Below are 23,494 nucleotides of genomic sequence, written 5' to 3' on the forward strand. Positions count from 1 at the left end.
AATAGCAGTTTTTTTTTGCGATGAATATGACCTTCATTCGTTATAGCGAAGAAACAAGTTCCTCGATGGTGGATCTTTTTGTGGATGTCACTCAGAGAACTGGGTGCCACATGTTGGAGATGATAATCGGCATCTGAGACCAAATGAGAAAGTGAATAAATGATTAAGTCCGTCTCTGGAAATCCACGTGCGTTAGCTTCAGATCGACAAACAGTAAAAATTCTTAATAGCGTTCAAACATTGTGAGTTACGATTTTAATGGGGAAAGGGCAGAGGAGGTTATTTTCCGCATTTGGAACAATGGGACAGATTAGAGATAAATCATAATAATTTATTTTTGAATCGGCAAACAGTTTTTAACCTCATTAACATCTTTCCTATTACTATTGATCATTGTGTATCGTTTAACCATCTGTTTTAATGACAGTCAAGCTGGTTCCATTTCATTCATGACAAAAATTAATTGACCCCAGATACAATTGCATTGTGTTTCTAACGTAGTGCGACTTAATAGTTCGACTCTAAAAGTATCTCTCCCAATAAAAACAAATTGTGGTGGTTGAATAAAAGTAAGTGACATTTTGTTCAACAAAGTGCGGTTCCATGATTTCCACTGCTTAGATTACTATATGACAAAATGTGCTGCTGGTTTCTATATCGGGAGGCTATATCTGTAAGCAAAGAACAAAATCAGCAATTATAGCCAACCTAAGAAAGCCGTTTTTCGTTTAAAATCTTCTTAAGGAGCTGGCAAAGTGTGCAGAATATTCAAACCTCCCCGATGTTTATAAGTCACTGTACCTTTATTGTTTTAGCAGAAGTATTTGACGGGAAATAAATGTATTTAACAATGATTTGAATAAAGTTAGTTGCTTATTTTGTGAATAGTTGGGAATTATTCCTTACAGCGTGCTTGACGAGCCTGCTGTGTTTTCAGTCAGACTTCCTTGGGGATTCGGGTTGAAGAAGACACCGCCAAAAACTTTATATGCACGGGGCTTTGTAATGATTAATATATTAAAATAAAATTTAAATTGGTAGATTTAAAAAAATCGGTGCTATTTTCAAATTTCAGCAAATAGATTTACTCCGCTTCTTAAAAGCCAACAAAATATTGCCGTTTGAACATATTTCACACCAATTTGCATTTGTAGCTCGGTGGGCAGCCAATTTGGCACTCTCCTGGGATCAACGGACTGGGAATAGATTTAACGAAGAAGAAAATTTAAAAAAAACAATGTAAATAATAAGTGATAGTCCATCTTTAAATTGGCTCTGCCTTTCTCTCTCTGTCTAATTGCGCAGTTAGACAACAGGAGGCTCCCGCTGGGCATTGCCCTTTAAACGCGGTGAGCTGGAAGGAAAAGAACAGGAACTTTTCACACCCGACCCTGGAAAGGGGGAGGGTCGAGTTCCATTTGAACCCACCCCCTTCTCGCCCCTTGTGATTGATGTTCCCATTATCCAATAGGAAGGGGGCCCTGTGGGAGAAGGGGCGGGGCATCGAATGTTTGTTCACGTGATCCGGAGGCCGGGCCAATGGGAAAGGCGGGATGAGCGCTTGCTGCATCCAAAGTGGGTCGCGACTGGGAAGCGCGAGCGGTTTAATATTAACGGTCGCTCTCCCCCCACCCCCGGGTGAGCAGCTCGTTGAGAAGAGCTGGAGCGGCGGTGGCTGCGGGCCTACTGACTTCAGCTTTCTCTCGAATTTTGGGGGGGTGGTCTGTGAAAGAGAGATACATCGATCGCCTCGGTCGTTGCGGGCTGGAGCAGCCGTTTGGTTTGTGTCTGGAGCGGCGGTTCCTCGGTGCGAGGCAAGATGGCGGCGCTCGGGTTGCCGGCGTTCGTCCTCCTCTCGCCGCTGCTGTTGCTGCTGGCGCTTTCCGCACCCCGGCCAGCTTCGTGCACAGGGCCGGGACGTGGAGCCGGCTTCCATCCCCTCACCCCCCCGGCCTTGCCGTGCATCCCGGGCTGTACGTGTAGCGGGGAGCAACTGGATTGCAGCAAACAGGCCTGGACTCGCATTCCCCGCCAGCTGCCTGCCTGGGTCGTCTACTTGTAAGTACACTCGAGATGTTCAATCATCCGCTGCAAAGAGGTGTCAGGGTTTGGACAGGGGGCACAATCCACTATTTACCACCCAGTCACACACGACTGATGGTGCAAACTTCATGGCTGTTAGCGCTGCTTCCAAAATGCACCGTGCATAGGAGAAGAAGTTGAGTCCCTTTACATGTCTGCTTTTAAAAATGAGAATGTATAAAAACTAAAATATATCGTAATATTATTGACCTCTTGGGGATTATAATTATTCTCATCGGTGAGCTTTGAAACGAGTCCAGGAATGTGCTGAAGTGTATTTGACTTGTAGCGGACCGGACTTGGCAGTTCACATTGAATTGCGCTGGTCTCTGGGTTGTTCGCGTTGGAAGAGAATAAGTAGAGTTTTGGTACTGGGATTTATAGCGAAATGTTTTTTTTTCCCCTTCATGAAAACAATCTGCGTGCACTGTCAAAACGAACGAATAATGCCCAGTCTGCAATCCTGCAACCGAGAGCAGTTACTATTTGGCAGCATCTGAAAAGTTTCAGAGCAGCAATATTGTGGTTCAGCAGCGATCATTTGATTTGTTTTGAGTTTCAAGTATTGAGACCGATTGTTGTGAAACAACATGTGGACGAAGATAAGTTTCGGGGAGGTTAGACGGGGTTAAAGGAACTTCAGTTTTCCTCCGAAGACAATCCCTTACTTAGTAGAATTTCAGGAATTGAATTTAATGTTATCCCAGTCGGTTTAAAAAAAAAGGTGAATTTTGTGGGTTTGTTGTCGAGGCAGTCGATTTAGTATAACAGTAAGTTTCAAAGAAAAGCCACGAGCCACTTGCAGAAATAGAGACAGCACAATATACTCTCACTTTTTGGTTTCGGAATTGAATAACTTTTATTTTGCCGTTGATGGGATTAATTGTTTGAGCTTTTAGCATCTTCATTTACAATTTCACCAAGTTTGGTTCTTGTTGCTGTGCAGGGCTCAGTCGTTGGAGTGCTAATCCCATAACTAGGTAATTAGGCGGCTCACTTCTGTTGGATGCGATGTAGTTTTTCCAGAAACTGTTCGGTTCATTGTCACTGCGACGTGGTTTTCATTCACTTGGCTGTTGCCCGGAGATGCTGATTGGCAGCATGCCTACTTCGAGTTCAGTGTCCAAATGGTCCTATTGCCCGATGCAACTTTGGTTTATAAATTTATGTTGTAGCGATGTCGGTCAGCTGGAAATGCTAGTCTTGGGGATAGGGGTAGAGTGAACTGAGAGGTTCAAATATTGAAGCGGAGGACCGTTAAATCTGCGTGTTTTTCATTTATTCCCATAAACCCAATAAATTGTTAGAAAATATTATATTGACGTTTTCTTGGGTGTCTCGGCAATGCTTGCTTCTTTCGATACTTTTTTTTTTGAATACACGTTATAATTGACTATAGCTAAGACATTGTGAAGATTTCCCCACTCTCTGTTTACATTACCTAATGTTCAGTTGTAAAGTAGCATACATTTTTCATTCTCCTTGTCCAAAAAGTTGGCCAGATTAATTGGTGACGTTTTATATAATTTGCAGGCAAATGTTAAGCTTTCTGGTAAATTGTACCAAGTGGGAAAATAATAGGTTCAATCTCTTATTTTGTGTCAAGTTAGCTAATCACAGTTAAATAGCAATATGATGTTATAATTGGCCTCTACATTCCTACTAAATCACAGTTTAGTATACAGGTATAACAAATGGTTCGGAAGGTGATTAGGATGTGGTCACATTGCAAGAGGAATTAAATTTTAAAAAATAGGGAAGTTTTCCTGCAGTTGTACAGGGCTCTAATGAGACCACATCTGGAGAACTGTGTACAGTTTGGTTTCCTTACTTAAAGGATACAATTTCAATAGATGCATTCAGAGAAGGTTAGCTCATCTGATTCCTGGGTTGAAGGGGGTTATCTTATGACGCAAAGTTGGGCCTGTACACATTAGAGTTCAGAAGAATGAGAGGTGATCTTCTTGAAACATGAAGATCCTGAGGGGATTTGACAGGGTGGTCGCTGATGTTTTCCCTTGTGAGAGTCCAGTACTAGGGGGGCACAGTTTAAAAAAGTGTTTTTCTATTTAAGATTGAGATGATGTGAAATCTTTTCTGAGGATTGCAAGTCTGCAGAATTTCCTTCCCTCGAGAGCAGTGGAGGCTGGGTTATTGGAAAACTTTAAGGGTTAGTTAGTTAGATTCTTGATAAGGGTGCCCAAGGTTGTAGTGGGTAGACAGGAAAGTAGAGTTGAAGCAGCGATCAGATCAACTATGATATTATCAAATGGCAGAGCAACTTGAGAGGTCGAATAACCACCTACTATTTTGAATGGGGAGGGAACATTGGTCAGAATTCCCACTTCTTGGTCAGCAAACCCTGCTGGAAGGGCTTATGAATAATGGTTGCAGCACGGTAGCATAATGGTTAGCACAATTGCTTCATAGCTTCAGGGTCCCAGGTTCGATTCCCGGCTTGGGTCACTGTCTGTGCGGAGTCTGCACGTTCTCCCCGTGTGTGCGTGGGTTTCCTCCGGGTGCTCCGGTTTCCTCCCACAGTCCAAAGATGTGCAGGTTAGGTGGATTGGCCATGCTAAATTGCCCTTAGTGTCCAAAATTGCCCTTAGTGTTGGGTGGGGTTACTGGGTTATGGGGATAGGGTGGAGGTGTGGGCCTGGGTATGGTGCTCTTTCCAAGAGCCGGTACAGACTCGATGGGCCGAATGGCCTCCTTCTGCGCTGTAAATTCTATGATATTCGGTTGTGATGCATTCACAGTCAAGTAACCTGAACTAACCATCCGGCCTTGCTTGTGGATAATGGCCACTTGGTTTAAGTATATTGGATAACTGGTGTTTTTGGAACATTGCTACAGTAAATGGTTAGTGCTATCTGGGTCAAAGGAACTCACAACTTGTTGAGAAAATAAGCAGTTTTTAAAATGCAAGTGGGTATTTCATATTTTTAGCACGGTGTACAATTTCTGCCCCAATATGTAAAGTATTAACTTCGGTTTCATAGGACCATGTAAATTTCAGACTTATTACACATTTAATTGTAGTGTTAGAGACCAAAATGTTATAGTTGTTGTACACAAGTAAAAGTGCACTTTTAGTATCAGTACCAATAATCAGTACCAATGCTACATACCTAAATATTAGAAAACTGGGGCAGTTGGGAGTGTGGGTGGAAATACTTTTGGTAGCTTCATTTTCTTTATAGGTACTGAAATTCTTGAAAACACTTCGGGGCCAAGTTTCTTTTTAGGTAGTAAAACAAGAAGGACACGATCCCTACGGTGAGTCCTGTGAATTGAGCATGCAAATTGGTCTGATCTTAGTTTGGCCTCTAGGTCTGAAATATTACATTTGCGTTCATTGAATAATGGTGCACTGATATGACACAATTTCATAGAATTTATTTTAGTATTTCATCTAGAAATAGTTTTCATATTAAAAACAGGAGTGAATTGGAATAGATGATTTGGAGTTGGGGACCAAGTGCAATGTGGCAAAGTTTGCAGACGACACTAAGATGAGTGGTAAAGCAAAAAGTGCAGAGGATACCGGAAGTCTGCAGAAGTATTTGGATAGGTTAGGTGAATGGGCTAGGGTCTTGCAGATGGAATTCAATGTTGCCAAGTGTGAGGCTATTCATTTTGGGAGGAATAACAGCAGAATGGATTATTATTTAAACGGTAAGATGTTAAAACATGCTGCTGTGCAGAGGGACCTGGGTGTGCTGGTGCACGAGTCGCAAAAAGTTGGTGTGCAGGTGCAACAGGTGATTAAGAAGGCTAATCGAGTTTTGTCTTTCATTGCTAGAGGGATGGAGTTCAAGACTAGGGAGGTTATGCTGCAATTGTATAAGGTGTTGGTGAGGCCACATCTGGAGTATTGTGTTCAGTTTTGGTCTCCTTACCTGAGAAAGGACATATTGGCACTGGAGGGCGTGCAGAGGAGATTCACGAGGTTGATCCCAGAGTTGAGGGGATTAGATTATGACGAGAGGTTGAGTAGACTGGTACTGTACTCATTGGAGTTTAGAAGGATGCCGGTGGGGGGGGGGGAGAGATCTTATTCAAACATATAAAATTATGAAGGGAATAGGTAGGATAGATGCGGGCAGGTTGTTTCCACTGGTCGGGGAAAGCAGAACTAGGAGGCATAGCCTCAAAATAAGGGGAAGTAGATTTAGGACCGAGTTTAGGGGGAACCTCTTTACCCACAGGGTTGTGAATATCTGGAATTCCTTGCCCAGTGAAGCAGTTGAGGCTCCTTTTTAAAATGTTTTTAAGAAAAAGATAGATACCTTTCTAAAGAATAAAGAGATTCGGGGATATGGTGTACGGGCCGGAGAGTGGAGCTGAGTCCACAAAGATCAGCCATGATCTCATTGAATGGCGGAGCAGGCTCGAGGGGCCAGATGGCCTACTCCTGCTCCTAGTTCTTATGTTCTTATGAATTTTGTTCTACAATCCAATACTCTGTCCAAATTAAGGGCATATGGTTAGAGTTAAGCATGTAGTTTCTCTATCACTTTTAGTTTTCTGAATTCACACAACCTGTTTTAGCACAGGGCTAAAGAGCTGACTTTTAAGGCAGGCCAGCAGCACGGTTGAATTCCTGTACCAGCCCCCCTGAACAGGCGGCGGAATGTGGCGACTAGGGGCTTTTCACAGTAACTTCATTTGAAGCCTACTTGTGACAATAAGCGATTTTCATTTCATTTTTTCATTTCCTTTCCTCCTTGCCTTATTGTCAGGGTGAAATTGTATCTAATTTTAACATTTTGACTACTCAAAATGAAAGCTGTTAGAAGTAAATTGTTATATCACATTTATTGACAGTGAATTTTGAAGGTAAAACTTTGTGCTGATTTTAAAATAATGAACACTATGATCATGAGGGCCTCTGAACTTCTCGTATTCCTCTCCTCAATTTACATTCACTGCAGTGCAGTATTGTTAAATGTGGAGAAGTCTCACTTCCAAATCTATTTTACGATCGTTTTGCAAACAATGGGGGCAGATTTAACAAGGAAGAGTGAGTGATCTGTAGGAAAATGTTCCCAGGAGGATTTGTGCCACCGTGATTTAATGCTGTAAATTTGCCATCGCAATTTCTGTCAAACCACAGTCTGAATATACAAGAGCAAGTTACTAAACGTGCTATTGTTGGTCCCCGATTCTTTTGCATCAGAAAAGAAACAACTGGCTATTTTAGCGAGAAATCAAGAAGTAGTAATTTTCCAAGTTTGACCCGATACCTTGGCTAATGTTTTCAAGTTGCATATATCCTTTTGCTAAAGAAAACTTTCACACTTTGAAAATACTTGAACAAATAATACTTTCAAAGCGGTTGTTTAAAGCCAGTAGAGATTGACTTGGAGAAATTGAGTCATGACTTTTCTTTATCCCCCATCTTTTTTCTTTGAGAAAAATAGTATGGTTTCAGCATCAAAATTCTTGCTAATTTAATGGTAGAATTGGGCAGTATTGTGAATTAAGAGGTCTTTTGCATCCATTGCATTTGTTTAATTCTATGTTAAATTTTATAAATCTTTTGAGAATAACTCTATTGAACGTTAATGCTTCTGTGTCCTAAGTTTAGTTGTGTAACTATTAACAGTCGAGGGGATGCTTCATTAGTAGTTTAAAAATCTTTTATCACGATTTAAACATTTTTGACTCAATTATTTTTCAATTGTTTTTCCTTTTTGCGTAAAATAACTTTCTTTTAGAATACTTCTAATTTCAAGATCAAATTTACATGAGTTGAATATTTTGATTCTTCAGAAGAATAAAGAGAGTACTGAAGAGATTTATAAGGCTGTTGCCAGGACTGGAAAATTTGCCGCTGTGAGGAAAGATTGGATAGACTGGGGATGTTTTCCTTCGAACAGAGGAGGTTGAGGGAAGATTTTATTGAGGTGTGCAAGATTGAGGGATAGAGTGGATGGGAAGAACCCATTTCCCTGAGCAGCATCATCAGTGACTAGGGTTCATAGATTTAAAGTGACTGGTGGAAGAATTAGAGGGAAGATCAGGAAAAATGATTTTACCCAGAGGATGGTAGGTGTCTGGAATTCACTGCATGAAAGGGTATTAGAGGCAGAATCCTTCAATTCATTTAAAAGGTGCCAAGATGTCCTGTAACCTCCAGGGCTTTGGGCCAAGTGCTGGAAAATCGGATTAGAGTGCGTAGCTCGTTTTTCAGTTTGGTGCTACATGATGGACAGAGTGGCTTCTTTCTGTATCATTAATACTTCTACATTTTCAAATAATTAGAAATTCTAGAAAAGATGGAATGTGTGGGGAGATGGCGGGAGAGTGGCAGTATGTGAATTGCTCCTTTGGAGAGCCAAGATGTACTGAATGGCAGCTTTCTGCGCTGCAACAATTCTGTGATTCTGAATAGCAGATTTTGTACAAAATATATAACTTCTAAATGTTACTTTTCCTCTAATTTGTAACAATTTATTTATTTGTTCAATAACATGTCAGTAACAGATTGAATGACCATAAAAAAGTGCAATGACCATCATGTATGTATTCTGGCTAGGTTTCCATAAAAATAGAATTGACCAGTTTGTTTTTCATTTTTCTTAAGACCTGTTTTGTTTATAGTTGTAGCAATTAAACTGGGAGTTTGTGGTGGTTTAATCAATGGACTCCAGGAGGTACAGGGGTTTACATCTTGATTATTGATTTGGGAATGCAAAAATAGATGGGTGGGGGTGGGGGTGGGGGGGGGGGGGGGAAACATGTGATCAGTTTTGTAACTAGTGGATCTCCCCCTGTTTATATTATCAAGAATACACTCGTATGTAATACGCAAGTTATTCTGTTGCTAAGGTGGAGCTCTGTGCCTTCATGGCTGAAAGTCTTGTATTGTTCAGTGAACAAGGGTGAAGTTGAACGGAATTTAATTGCAAACTACAAGGTTCTGCTTCACCAGTTGGAATCATAGAATTCCTCCAATGCCGAAGGAAGCCATTTGGACATTGAGTCTGCGCCACTTCCGAAAGACCACCCTGTTTAGGCCCATTCCGCCACCCATAGCCCCGCACATTGGCCAATCCACCTAAACCTGCATGTCTTTGGGCACTAAGGGGCAATATAGCACTTTGAGCTGTGGGAGGAAGCCGAAGCCCCCGGAGGAAACTCGTGCTGCCACTGGGAGAAAAATGTGCAAATTTCTGTTACCCAAGGCTGGGTCCCTGGTGCTGAGGCAGCAGTGCTAACCACTGGTTATTCATTTTTTCTTTAAATATGATAGATGTTGTCTACAGAAAGCCTTTGAAAAGGTTCTATGGAAGTGATGTATTAGCAAAATAAAAAATATATGGAATTGGAGGTTGGTTGGTAATTGGATACGAATTATGAATAAAAAAGCAAGGATAAAGGAAGCATCCTTTGTTTTGCATTTATTAATCTAGTGTTTTTCAGATTGACTTTTCTCTTTTTCCCGTGGGCTGGCGCACCTTTAAAGCCAAAATGAATTTCAGTTTCTGAATGGAAGACTTGAATTCCAGTATTTTATGCATAATTACTGATGTAATTTGTTTGTAGGATAGATTATATTCTGTTTTCATTTTCTTTAATCAAACTTGTAAATTTGAGCTTGAATTATTTTGGAGTGGAATAGTGATGATTAACAACTACATTTTTAATTGTTTGCTCTCTATTGCATGCATTTTCTTAAACAATTGCATATAATCTTATCAGTTTTGGACTTGTGTTGCTTATTTGCCTACCAGTGAGTAATTGTGTAGAATTCATTTAGTTAGTCTTAGGTTCTTATACAAACATGCAAATTAGGAGCAGGAGTAGGCTACTCAGCCCCTCGAGCCTGTTCTGTCACTCCAGAAGGTCATAGCAGATCTGATTGTAACCTCAGTCCCACATTCCTACCTACCCTGATAACCTTTCACCCCCTTATTAATTCAGAATCTATCTTGCTCTGCCTTAAAAAATCTTCAAAGATTCTGCTTCCACTGTATGTGCAATGAATTCAATAATTATTTCCAAAAATGTCTCTCCATATCCCACCTCTACCCTGGAGTGGATTGAGTTGTTGGTGAGCAGACAGATTGCAGTTAAATGTATCAATATGTTAAATGAGCAAAAGTTTTTTAAATATTTAATACTGTGTCGGGGCAGAATCTTTTTTGGTTTGGTGTCTGGATTTGAATCCAATTCTGACTAATAACATTCTTTCTACTCCACTGCTGTAAGACCATGACAGTTTCATGGTGGCTGAGTCCAAAGGACTATCCTGCGCCATGACTAGTACTGAATTAGACCATACAGATTAACAAAAATTTCAGACGAGTACACAAAGAGGCTCCAAAGGAGAGTTACTGGTTATGCATACATTATTTGGGAGTTAATGTGCCGACATCAAGTGTATGAAATGACGAGGCTTTCATTAGATAGTAACAGTAGTAACTTTTATTGTGCCTTGATTAGCTCAAGTCTGTGGTCTCCTGATTAGATCAAATTATATTGTGGACAGAGAGCCAGACTTGATGTAAAGGCTGGGAGCTGTTTTGTAGATACCAATCCCATGAGTTTGACTTCAGGATAGTGTAAAATTGGCAAAGTGTAAAGGTTCATATTTTAGTGTAAAGGTTCATTTTTTAACACCAAGTGTTTTATCTGCAGGGCGTGAAGGAGAGGGGCATTTGTGACATTTGTTAAAGGGAATTCTGTTAGAATAACAGGAGAAGGGACATTCAAACAATTGTGCCTGTGCCAGCTCTTTGTAAGAGCTATCCAGTTAGTCCCACTCCTTTGCTTTTTACTCATATCCTGCCAATCTTTCCTTTTCAAATATATATCCAATTCCCTTCTGAACCATATTAGTGGATTTGTGTCCACCATCCTTTAAATCAGTGCATTCCAGATCATTGCGTCTAGCTATTTCTTAGTTATAGGAGGGGAGCTCTTTTTTTGGGGGAGTAAGACTATTCTTGCATTATGCAAACTTGTTTGTTTGTTTAGGAGGGCATTCGTTTTGGAGTATATTCCACAATATTGAGGGCTGCTCCAAGTCAATTTGCTTGGCACTGAAAGGGATTTTGTTTGCCAGGTTTTACACCAGCCTGATGCAAATATCCTACTTTTTCTCATACCATGTAAAGCTAATGAAATTTAAGATTTAAAAAAAATCTTATATCTATTTTCCTGTGTGAGTCAATTGTTAATAATAATGTTATTAAAAATAATGAGCACCTGACAAAGTTGGAGGATGACTATGCATTAAAGTGTTAAAGATTGTTTGCAATTATTGACTATTTAGCTATGGTAGAATCTTGGCACTAAGTTTTGCACTTGGGAGTTAAATTGTCTAAACAACGAAATGTAACTTGGGATCTATTATTTAACGAGGTTTATTGAAGTTGGATTAATAAACTTGCTATATATGTGTATGGACTGAAATAGCAGATATTGATTAGTGAAAGTAAATTTGTAACAAACACTGAATTTATCGAGTGCTCTAATGACAAATTAACTGGAGTGAACTGTAAATTTGCGTGGGTGATTACCCAAGATGCAATTATGGTGCTGAACTAATATACACAGTTTGAATCATGAAGTGAAATGATACCCCTGATTTTTGATGAAGTGAGCAATAAAAAAGCATTGACCCGTCGACTCCATTGTGGGGGTGCGTGGAGGGGAAGCTGTCCATTTAAAAAATCTCTAATGTAGATTCACATTGAATTTGGTGCCATTTCAAGGTGATCTTTAGCATTCAGTAATAGGGCAGGCAGCCTGATCAGTCAGTGAGATCAAAGAATTCTCAGACAGCGGAGCAGGCGGTAAAACATTAAGATTGGGATATGTACATGGGATTAAGGGAGAAGCTTAAATTCAAAAATTAAGATTAATTTTTACTTTTGAAGAATTGCATGATTTATTTTCAATGTTCTTCAGAGGAGGTGAGATGCCACATTTGCAAAATTAGAATTTCAGGACCAGAGAGGTTGTCATAGCTAATTATGGCTTGGCACATTATTATTAAAATTTAAAAATGAACAGGTTTAACATTTTCATTGACTTTTTTTTTTTACAATGGGTAGCATTTAACAGCAGCTTCTGGAATTCTGCTTGGAACTGTGCAAGTGACAATTTTCTACAATGTAACAGTGAGCCCAAACAGTTTTGCCTTCACTGTAATTGCGAATTTTGAGCCATTGTAATGCAGACTTTTTGGAAAAATTATCTTGTTTTGGCATTGCTTTGAGGATTCCCATCTTTCCTAATGTGTATTAGAACAGGGAATTTCACAATCAATTCGTACTTTTAAAGTGTAGTCACTGTTGTAAAGTGGAGGAATATGATAGCTAGAATGCACACACAGCAAACCTCTCCCATAGACCACACTGAGATAAATTACAACTTTTTCCTTTGCAGCTAAGCATAACATTTGCATGAATGCTGATTTACAGTTTAAAATATGAATTTCAGACATAATTCACTAGTTCCTTGCACTTTTCTTAGCTCAAATGTTTCCATCCCCAGGTCAAAGAACCATATGCACAAATGTCAGCTTGCATGCTGGTTCGAAATAAGTGTATTAAAAATAGGTGTCAAATTATACCCAGAACTTGATTCTCATTAGCACCTGCACTGTTTACTGTTTCTTTCAGTTTGTTAATTTTTACCTTTCACTGTACACATTGGAAGAACATTTAGGTGTGAATTAATATTGGAAAAATAGATGAATGGTGTAATTTCAGGGCTCGCTTCCTGATTTCCCACAAATTTCATTTACATTATATTTTAGTGGTGTTGGTTGAGCGATAAATATTGGCCAGGGTTCTTTGAATAGCACCATGGGATCTTTTGTCTGGTGAGGCCTTGAAAATGAGAAATGTGTAGCTTATATGTTACATCATCAAATCAAATGGAGTACTTTTTTCTCGCATGCTGAAATTGTGGCTCCGCCTCTCCCAAAATGACGTCAGTGGGGTGCACACCACGTGGGTGAAGTTGCAACCATTTGCATATCATTAGTGACCGATTCTTTACCTCCGATGGGCTGAGTTCCCGATGGTATGGTCCATGTATGCTCTCTCAAATCGTGAACCTGGTGTGCTGGCTGCTGTGAGCGAGAGAGAGAGAGAGAGAGTGTATGGGCAGTGTCCAACACTGCCACACTTTGCCGACAATCGTGCCGCTGGCTGGGGGGCTTCTGCCAGGGCTGGGGGAGTTGTGGGGGCTGGCCGGAAAGTGGGTTGTGGGGTTGGATTGGCGGGTACGCAACACAGTTGTTTATGCCTTGCCACTAACCGACGAGAGTCTGTGACGTTAGTCTGTGACTCTAGCTTAGTCTGATATTGTCTCTTGGCATCCCTGATGACTTTGCGGAGGTCGTACCTGGATTTCTTGTATAGGTCAGGGTCGCCTGTCGTGAACGCCTCTTGGCCTTCAGTCGGGAGTCAAACTCCTGATTAAACCATGGTTTCCGGTTGGGGAACGCACGTACTATCGACTTGTCTGTGACGGTGGTGGCATACCCGTTTAGATTGGTTGCTGAGTTCTTAAATATGGACCAGTCCACTGACTCCAAGCAGTCAAGTAGGAGCTCTTCTGTCGCCTCGATCCAGCACTGCACGACCGTCTGAACCTTCAATGTCACTTTCTGGTGTGATTGCTTTTTATGTGCCTGAATTTTAATGCGCTGGTTGTGCATGTTTAATCCTAAATGCTGATGTTTTAAAAAACATTTTTGAGTACCCAATTATGTTTTTCCAATTAAGGGGCAATTTAGCATGGCCAATCCACTTAACTGCACATCTTTGGATTGTGGGGGTGAAACCCACGCAGATACTGGGAGAATGTGCAAACTCCACACGGGCAGTGACCCGGGGCCGGGATCAAACCCGCACCCTGAGTGCTGTAGGCAGCAGTGCTAACCACTGCGCCGCCATGCTACCCTATCCTAAATGTTCAAGGATTACTGGTGGTTGGCTGTGCAATACATTGCAAGGATCTTGAAAAATCACTAGCTGCATCATTACCAGTTGACTCCTTTTGCTGGAGTTGGTGTTTACTTATTTGCCTGTACAGACAGTGGCCAACTGAGATTTCAGAATCTCCATGTTGTCAGTCAATTGAAAATGCTGATTTGCCACAGACGTGGCTACAACAAACTGTTTTAGCTATACGTACTAATATTTAGAAAACTTATTGCAGTTGCAGTCACAAGTTATCTTGTGAATGTTTACTTAAATAATTACCACCTTTCGTCACAAAACTTTGCAGTCTTCTCTTTCGCAATTCTGGTATGGATTTTTCAGACACAGGCCATTTTACCGTAGCATCAATTTTGCGTAGTAGCTGCAAACAGTACTTTGTGTTCATCAGAGTGATTACTGAGAATGCTTAATTGACTTTCTCTGATTTGTATTTTAGTGTTTTATATATAATATTCTATTGCTATTGTGTATTGGTCCAGCATTTTGGTGCTGAGTGCCAAGACTTGCATATCTTCATCTTTAGCTGTCTATGGGGTAACGTGTTCTATTTTGTTTTCTTCCAGTTAGTATCTTGCACTTGTCTGCATCAAGATTCACTTGCTTCTTTACTGCCCTTTTTTTGTAAAGATCTTGCTGCAATTTTTGAGTTGCTTCCTGCAAATCCATTGACGTTAGTTCAGTATTGTTTCCAAATTTGACCATTTCTGATATAAATCGGAAACTAATGGTCCCAATGATAATTCCTATGACATGTTTTTGAAAAGTGTGATTCTTTTAGAGCAAGGAGTGACATTTTCTAAGAAAATTAGTCAGTTCGGGACTCATTATTAAAAACATATAGACATGACTTCCGACTTGAAATTTGATTCTTAACTCCATGCAGAAAGCTGTCCCAATAAGATCTCTGTGTATAGGTGCCATTTCAAATCCATTTATAATGGGCTTGTTGGTGATACTTTTGAGACATTTATTTCGAACATCTAAGTGTAAATATCAGAATCATTATGCGGTAGATTATTTCTATCAGATAGTTGCGTGGCAGTGTAGAACATGAGTTTTGCTGAATAAAGAGACATGTTGGCTAAGACGGTGGCTACGATTTTTGACTTGCGCTCATCAGGATATATTTGCCAGTTCTAAAGGGAACAGTAGTTTATACAGCACGAGAAGGGTGCCATTTGTTTGACAAGTGGGCTCTAATTGGCAGAGGCGTTGCCATGGAGAATACACCAGGGAACACAGAGCAAAACCTTTGTTTAATTTCAAACCAGGCAGGTTGGCTCTGGTCAATGCATTACCATGGAGAATGAACCAGGGAATGGCTGTCCCCCAATCTTTGTTTAGTTGAAAAAGGTGCAATGCAAGGACATGTTCTTTCTGTTTACCAGGGGCAGGGCCCTGTGTGTGAGGGCTCTGTCTCAATGATTTGTGGATCATATCAAATCGCAAGTCCTTTTGACTGTTTGCAGCAAAGTACTGGCAATATCCAACCAACCTGTGCTTGCAACAACTCAAAACATACTGTCCAACATTAGATATTATTAGACGAATGGACAGCACTTGCTAAACAATCCTGATTGTGTTATGAATTACACTGACAATTAAGATCATCAGGCAGGCTCGCAGTGTCAGAAGCTACATAGCAACATGTTAGAAGCTACGTAGGTTCACCCACACAGGGTCCTGTCCTTTATAAACAGAGCATGTCCACCATGCATTGTGCCTTTCTCAACTAAACAACTTGGGGGACAGTCATTCTCATGCAATGCCTTCACCAATATCATCCTGCCTGGATTGAATTTAACAAAAGTTTGGAAGTTTACTGTTCTCTCGTGGATTGTCCATGGCAATATCTCTACCAGCCAATCCACTTATCAACCCATCGACACTCTCATATGCAGCGTAAATTGTTGTTCCCTTTGGAATTTGGTATTCTTCTGAATCCTGATGAATGCAAGGATGAAAAACTTCAACAACATGTCTCTTTTTTTCCCCAGCAATTGATTTATATTGTGTATAAACATCTTTGGGCATCAGCCCATTTCCTGCAGTAGTTTGTGACAGGATTTTATCATAAAAGATCCTTGTTTCTCAAGTGTTTATATTGTCAGGGCGAAGGTTCGTTTCTAGGAGTCTGATCAATCATTTCTGAGATGTGATTTGGTGCAGAGTGTGAGATCCCAAGTATAAATAGATTTTTTTAGAAGTATGATAACGTCACTAATGTAGAGCAAAATCCTTATTGTGTTCTTTATAAAGGAATAAATTGTTAAATCCTATTTCAACTTGTAGTGGTGATTTACAACACTTTTTATCCCTTGTTATTAGAAATTGATTCTGACGACCAATTTGATTGCACATCAGTTAAATCGAAAAGTGACAATTCTAGAATAAACTTTTTTCCTACTGTTGGTTTCCCAAAAGCTTGAAACAGTAAAACTTTAATCACTATGAATAAGTTTCCCTCCAACAAACTTTCTGAGACTTGCGTCATTGTTGCTTTATTAAGGCGGCTCAAGATTGCTTCCACATATTATTTTGATAGGAGAATTGATGTTACTTTATGAAATCATTGACCGGAACGCTCAATAAAGCCAGTTAATGTACTGGGATTGCCAAGAGTTTGAAAGAATTGGGGTAGTGCTATGAAACTTAACTTAAACAAATTACATATGATTTCACTATTTTGGTTTCAACAGTATAGCTAGCTTGTGTGTTATTCACAGTAACTTGGTTGCTTTCAGCTTGTTTACACATATTTGAAGGTGATCCCTTATGTTATTGTGGTGTAACCAGGGAAAAAACTCTCAACAACATAATCTCAAGAATGATGACTCACATTGGTAATCATTGGATTGAATTGGATTTGTTTATTGTCATGTGTACCCTTTCTGCCAGCAGCTCAAACATCATTTAGTTCATGAAAAGAAAATACATAATGGAGCAACACAAGGTACACAATATATATATATACATAGACACCGGCATCGGGTGACGCAAACATGAGTGTAGTATTAATCAGGTCAGTCCGTAAGAGGGTCGTGTAGGAGTCTGGCAGCAATACAATAATAATAGATTTTTGCACCCGAATTGTAGATAGTCAAGTGCACTTGAGGGCACACAATTTAGATTCTCATATCTATTCCTGGAAGTCACACTTTGGTGCACTTTATGCATTGCAAAAGTAATATTTTTTTACTCACAAAATCTTTGACCGGTTTTTAAAGAGCCACATAGACTAGAAATTTCATTTGCCAAAAATAGCAGACATTAACACAATGGTTTGATAATTTGTCCTGTTATTTTAATAGGAGGATGCTAATCCAGTTGCTTTAACTTTACTCTGCAGTGCCGCATTAACGTCCTTGCAGCTATTTTTCTAAATTTCTTAATACTTCCTTTGAACGGCTCCAACGTTCCAATGAAGATAGAGTAAAATGTCAAGAAAAGTTCATTTTGGATCAATCTAGGAAATAAATGTTGCCTTCACCCTTAAGGTCTGGTCTACTACAGTTTCAATTTAACCGTTGCATCCTGCAGTGGTGATATTGGATTGAAACTGCTGATTAGCTGCCATTGTGGCTATGGCTGAACTATTTTTGCCACATCCTAAATTTCTTAGAACTTTTATACACACAGATAAATATCTTCTGTGTATGTTTACACTCAAACATTTGCCTGCATTTCAGTGCAAAACTTTTCTTTCTCTTTGTCCAAGGTTTGGCATATAGTTGTCAGACTGATTGGTATATCTTTGTGTAACATCTTTTGTCCATGCCCAATGCAAAAGAAAATGTAAATATGAATTAGTACTTTAATACTTCCAATCACGTTTAACAATTTACTGATCAAGACCTCCAATTAGCTACATTTGGATTCCCAATTAGTTACATTTGGCTAGCAGCTAATTTATTGCCCAACATTGTACATAATTACCTAGTGAATGTTCGCTTATTATTTTTGATGGCTGTTTCTGAGCTGTCAATTTTGTTAGGGCTATAATCTGCTTTTGTAAAGCTTTTGGCCATCTTTTTCTAGTGTGGTGGTGTGCATGTGTAAAATCTGTACGTCTGTATGTGTAAAAACTACTGTATGCTTCATATAACATTTCTAGCTATCATGGAGAATAACATTACGTGCTGCAGTGATTTGCATTCAAGATTTTTTTAAAAACTACTATATCATTCCTTGCAATAGGGATGGTGAAGGTAGTTAATCTTGACCTGTTTTGATATTTTTAGCTGCTTCAGAGAGGTGTAAATGATGCTCGTTATCCCCTTTCCCTGCACCCCATCCCTGCCTTGTTTTTCTTTCCCTGCACCTTTTGAAACATATATTTGACTGTTCTGCACTTTATTGGGGACTAGATATTGAATTTGAAAGCTGCATGTGGAATTGTGATCAGATACCTATCTTTGTCATTAATTTTTTTTAAAAATCGCATTTTGTATTCTGTTGGTTTATGGTAACCACTCCCTATTTAATTCATCCCTCCACCCCAGATGATAAGCAGTGCATGTTGCTGTCTTTCTCTTACATTCTCCCAAGTGTAGGAATGCAAAATATTGCTGTGCTCATTTTAAAACATTTTGTCTGCATAGATCATCGCTACTTTCAAGGCTAATTTGCCCTTTGCTTCTTATGTTTGTAAACAGGAGAACACTGGCTTCCTCTTCAGGAAATTGGTTTGTGATGATATGTGTGATAGGAAGCAATAGCAGGCGTTGTGGGATTATATGCACTTTCATTTGAAAGTATATTCCAAATTGTGGTGAAATTGTTTATAAAAATGTCGTAGTCTGGTTAATTGCAGACCGTATAATTTAATTGAACTATTTGCAGCTGCATTATTTGGAAACATTTATGCAGATAATATGGAAATTATATATTTTATAGGGTGAAGAGAAATAATTGCAAAAAGGGGAAAACTGTAAAACCTCTTGAGTCTGACTTTAAATAAAATTTCTTCAGTAATAGTCTTTACTGAGAATACAAAATTACTTGCTACTTGGTTATATTTCATGATTTCTTTTTCCTGTGGTGTTACTACATTTAGCTTTTTAAGCTTATTTTAAGTGTTTCCAGGCCTTTTGAATCCAGGAAATGTTATGAATAAAGTGTGTCATTCATTTTATGAACATGGATTTAAAAAAAAAAAGAAGCAAATTTATAAAGCAAATCTGTGCCAAAGAATTAGGCAAGTCCCAAGAAGTTCTGTGTAGAAACATTGTCATTGTGATTAAACACTCTTATGATTTGTCTTGGGAGCTGATTGCTTTGAAGTTTGTCAGAAAGCTATTAAAAATAAAATATTCAATATAATGTAGCTTGCTATTATGCATATTTATTTCAACACATTAGTTCGCACATTTAAAAAAAAAAAAAAAAAAAATTACAATTGAGGTTTTTTGCAAAAGTTTACAGCACAGATTTGTTCAGTAATCTATTTCCTAATAAATTATCTCTGCTAAATTGCTGCAAGATGCGTTCAATCTTGCTTTCTATCTGATTTTGAATTGGGCTGATCAGAAATTATGTTGCTTATTCTGATTTGAAGGTTAATGCTGTAAATGGTTTTGTGTTGTAATTTTGTAAAAGCAATACGTGACTCTTGTTTGTGTGGGGGAATGGGGTGTTTGTGGTGTTGGTGAGGGATGGGTGTTTCTGATGGGAAATGGGGTATGTGGCGGGGCCAGAAGTTGAACTGATTTTACAAGAATGTAAAATACAATTGAAAATAGTTTCTTTTGAGTCTAGAATTGGAGCAGTACAGCTGGGAAACAAGAATGCACAGACTGAAATTTAAGAATGTGGATTTGATTAATGACTCACCTGTGAGTTCTTCATTTGGAGTTTTGTTTTAAAAGCATTCTGAAAAAATAAGGGTAAGATCTGGATAATTCAGCTTTCCAATATTACCTGAATTATTAAATGAACAGCGTGGTTGAGTAAAGCTGCACTTGAGAACAATAAATATTATGCTAAAATATTAAAACCTGAATGAAAATGGAGATAATTATGGTAAGAAAGTTTCATCGGTAATATTGTAATATAGTGTTATATCCCAAATTGTATTTTTAAGCTTAACTTTCTCAATTTGATCATTTCGAAGGAACGCTACAATTTTGTGGCTTGTATGTTTACTTTGCTTCTGTAAAATCTTTACTTATCAATAGTTAGTACAAAAAATTCCCAAACCACAAGAAGCTAAGAATTTACAAATTTAAAAAAAACAAAAACTTGATTGACCCCCATTGCTCCCCTAGTGACAGCTGTACTACTGGATGATCGATTGGGGATTAAGGAACAATGGAAAGCTTTGCATCACTCCAGATGCTGGTGAATTAGGCCATGAGGTACTTGGATGTGGTCGCCATCATTCCAGATGTGCACTTTTTATTATTCAAGCCATTGTACATTCAAATTTCAGTGGGATTTGAGGTTTTCTTTCACGCAGACAACAAAGGACAAGTGTGTACAACTTTTGACTTTGTGGACTGCTTGAAACACTTGTGGGACAAACTGGTTAAATCAATGTTTATATTAACATGTATCTCAAATTGCAGAAACTAACAGCTCTGGTGTTCTGGTGAGGAAGGAACAGCTTCTGGTGAGGAAGGAGCAGTGCTCTGAAAGCTAGTGTTTGAAACAAACCTGTTGGACTTTAACCTCGTGTTGTATGACTTCTTGCTGTTCTATTTTGGGATTTAGGTGGAAATTAAACAAAGTTAAGAACAGTTCTTTCAACAACTATAATGGCTACAATATTTGAATAGAACAAATTTAAAAATGTGAACACACAGTGGAAATGTCTTGAGGTCAGAATTAGCAGGACCATCAAGAGACTTGAACATCATCGTAACGCCATTGCTTTGGCTTTTTGGTCCTTGAAGTAATGAGGTTTTTTGGTCCTTGAAGTAATGAATGTTATTCGGTGTGCTGTTCTAAAATAGTTATGGTAGGTGCTGGCTTTAATTCTGCTGAATAAATGAAGTTGGCCAAAAGGACTGGTAATCTGCCATAGCCAGGATAATGACTGTAAGTAACTGTGTACTGATTGTTCTGATCAGTTGACTGTTTAAGTATGCCAAAATGGCTTCCCATTTTCAACATACCCTGGCTTGAAAAGGACAGCAATCGATCAGTTTGTACTGTGAAGCCGCCAAAATAGACTAGTATCTGTTTGACTTGTGTTTGACTTGTCAGCAGTCTGTAGGAATAGCTGTTCACGTGAAGCTGGTTTCTATTTGTTTGTAGTTCACTGCATCATTGGTCACCAGTGAAACATATGGGGCTCTGGAATTTTAAAGGGGCATTTTTCAGAGCTCAAATATATTAATCAGTGTACTTTTTGTCTTAGTGATTAAACAAACATAGTATTGCTGGCAAGGCTAGCATTTGATGCTCATCCCCAAGTGTCCTTGAAGGTGGTGGTGAGTGCCCCTTGAAAAACTGCAGTTCATATGGTGCAGGTACAAATACAATGCTGTTACGGGTTCCAGGTTTTTGATTCAGGGACAGCAAAGGAACAGTGATATAGTTCCAAATCGGATCGGTGTGTGGCTTGGAAGAGTGCTTGCTGTTGGTGGTGTTCCATACGTCTGCTGTCCTCTTTGTAGGTGTGGAAGGTGCTGTTGAAAAAGCCTTGATTTGCTGCAGTGCATCTTTGTATGGTTGATACTGCTGCCACAGTGCGTCAGCAGTGGAGGGACTTAATGGGATGCTGTTTAAGCAGGCTGTTTTGGGCTGGATCGTCTTTTTTTGGGGGGGGTTGAGCGGACGGTCTATTCGTGGGCCTCTACCAATACACCTTGAACTGACTAAAGGAAAAACATTTCCTGGGAATAACATTGTGTTTCCCAACTTGTAATTGAGAAGTGCTTGGTATATCCAGCCCAGCAGCAAGGCTGAAAGTGGCAATTCAAAAGATTGCAGTATCAAGCTCTGCATTGTGGCACCACCCTCGAGTGAGTTTTTAATTTGGATGGTGTTCCTGGGTAGTGAAGCTTATTTGAAATGTGCAAGCCATTTGTGCATTAGAGCCTAGCTGAAGAAGCCCTGGGTTATTTCTTCTGGACTCAATCAAGACATGAGGCTGTTAAATTGTTAAGCAATAAAGTTCTGAAATGAAACTAAGGATATGTTGTATGTTGGGCTAACTAATTGTTCAGTGTTCCTTTTTTTAGGAGAAGGGAGCAGGAAGTTCAGTTGAACAATACGTTGAACTCTATAGAAAATACTGTATAAAGTTGAAGCTTATTTGAACCATATAAATAAACTTTTTTTGGTCACCACATTGAGCCACTAATTTAGCATAGTATGAACAGTTGGTGCACAGTCATATTCCCTTGTTTTTGAATTCTTATGCAGTCGCAAATATTAAAACCGATCTTTCCTGAGACTTTTCGTAAAGGTTATATGTTTTGTTAAATAATGCTGAATAGGATCTTGTAAACATGGCAGATGGACAAACAAATGTAAAATTACTTGATTTTTAAAAAGCTGGGGCATAATAGGTTACAACTATTCGTACAATTATGGTGACATTTTTTGGAGGGATAGATATTTAAAAACATCCAATTTAAATATTTTGCAAGTTTTACAGTTGAATGGAGGGGGGGGTATTTTGGTATAAGAGGCATCATTTGATTTAGTTTCAAATCCCTTTTATTTTCCGATTTTAACCTCCATGTTTTAACACCTTTTTAGAGCTTGTTTAAAACTGTTTTTGCTTGAAGAAATTTGAAACCATACATCATCCAGAATGAGAGAGTGGAAACATATGCTGATGTATTAGGAGGCCAGTCCTCTTTGTTCAACTAGGTTGTGCAAGCTCAAGCAGGGAGGCTAGCTGCCATATTTTTGTGGCTGAGTGCCTGTGAGAACCAGTCGGCTCTGATTCTTGCCAACATCAGGAGTGAGAACAGAGGATCAGATTGAACTTTGTACTTCTGTATGTTAAGTGAATTCAGTGATATTATTTTAACACAGGTGAAACAAAATAGTCGGTGCTAGATTTTGAGTAAGATGGGGTCAATGAATACAAAACAAATTGGTGGATAAAAGCACTTCCATAACTAATTAAAATCTTGTATTTCTTGCCTAATCGAGAGATTGGTGAGCGAGAGGCCCCAAAAAAGCCTGGATGTGTGTATATTGTCTGTCTCTGCAAATCTAGTAGTTCTGAATTTGTTTTTATGTAAGGTTTCTACTATGTGCATATGTAAGATTTTTGCCTGTTAAAAACAGACTAATTTCAAGTTCAGGACTTGGCGGTATTTGTAATGAATCATTTTTGCTTTGACTTAACTGTTTACACGGCTAAGAACAATTCTGTGGGAAAAGGTTTATCTACCTACTTTCCAATTTGATCATACTGTTAAAGAACCAAGACTATGTTGGAGCATAAACTTTCTAAAGAGATGGCAATTGAAAGAATG

The 23,494-nt window shown here is 39.1% G+C and overlaps 1 protein-coding gene and 1 long non-coding RNA gene across 5 annotated transcripts in view; one reads left to right on the forward strand and one right to left on the reverse strand.

Annotated features, from left to right (window-relative positions):
• The first annotated feature begins 1,575 nt into the window (after positions 1 to 1,575).
• lrig1 (leucine-rich repeats and immunoglobulin-like domains 1) overlaps positions 1,576 to 23,494 on the forward strand; it is a 186,710-nt gene continuing 164,791 nt past the window's right edge. The window contains exon 1 of the mRNA XM_072472309.1: positions 1,576 to 2,058. Coding sequence (XP_072328410.1) covers positions 1,820 to 2,058 — 239 coding nt within the window. The 5' untranslated portion in view covers positions 1,576 to 1,819. The remainder of the gene's footprint in view (positions 2,059 to 23,494) is intronic.
• The window catches only part of LOC140388328 (uncharacterized), a 49,860-nt gene continuing 43,274 nt past the window's right edge, over positions 16,909 to 23,494 (reverse strand). For all 4 annotated transcript variants that reach the window (XR_011934142.1, XR_011934144.1, XR_011934145.1 and 1 more), the window contains 2 exons: positions 19,887 to 19,925; positions 16,909 to 17,819 (listed from right to left, as the gene is read on the reverse strand). This is a non-coding gene — a long non-coding RNA (uncharacterized lncRNA). The remainder of the gene's footprint in view (positions 17,820 to 19,886; positions 19,926 to 23,494) is intronic.

This window comes from Scyliorhinus torazame, chromosome 13, assembly GCF_047496885.1.
Source record: "Scyliorhinus torazame isolate Kashiwa2021f chromosome 13, sScyTor2.1, whole genome shotgun sequence".
Taxonomy (NCBI): domain Eukaryota; kingdom Metazoa; phylum Chordata; class Chondrichthyes; order Carcharhiniformes; family Scyliorhinidae; genus Scyliorhinus; species Scyliorhinus torazame.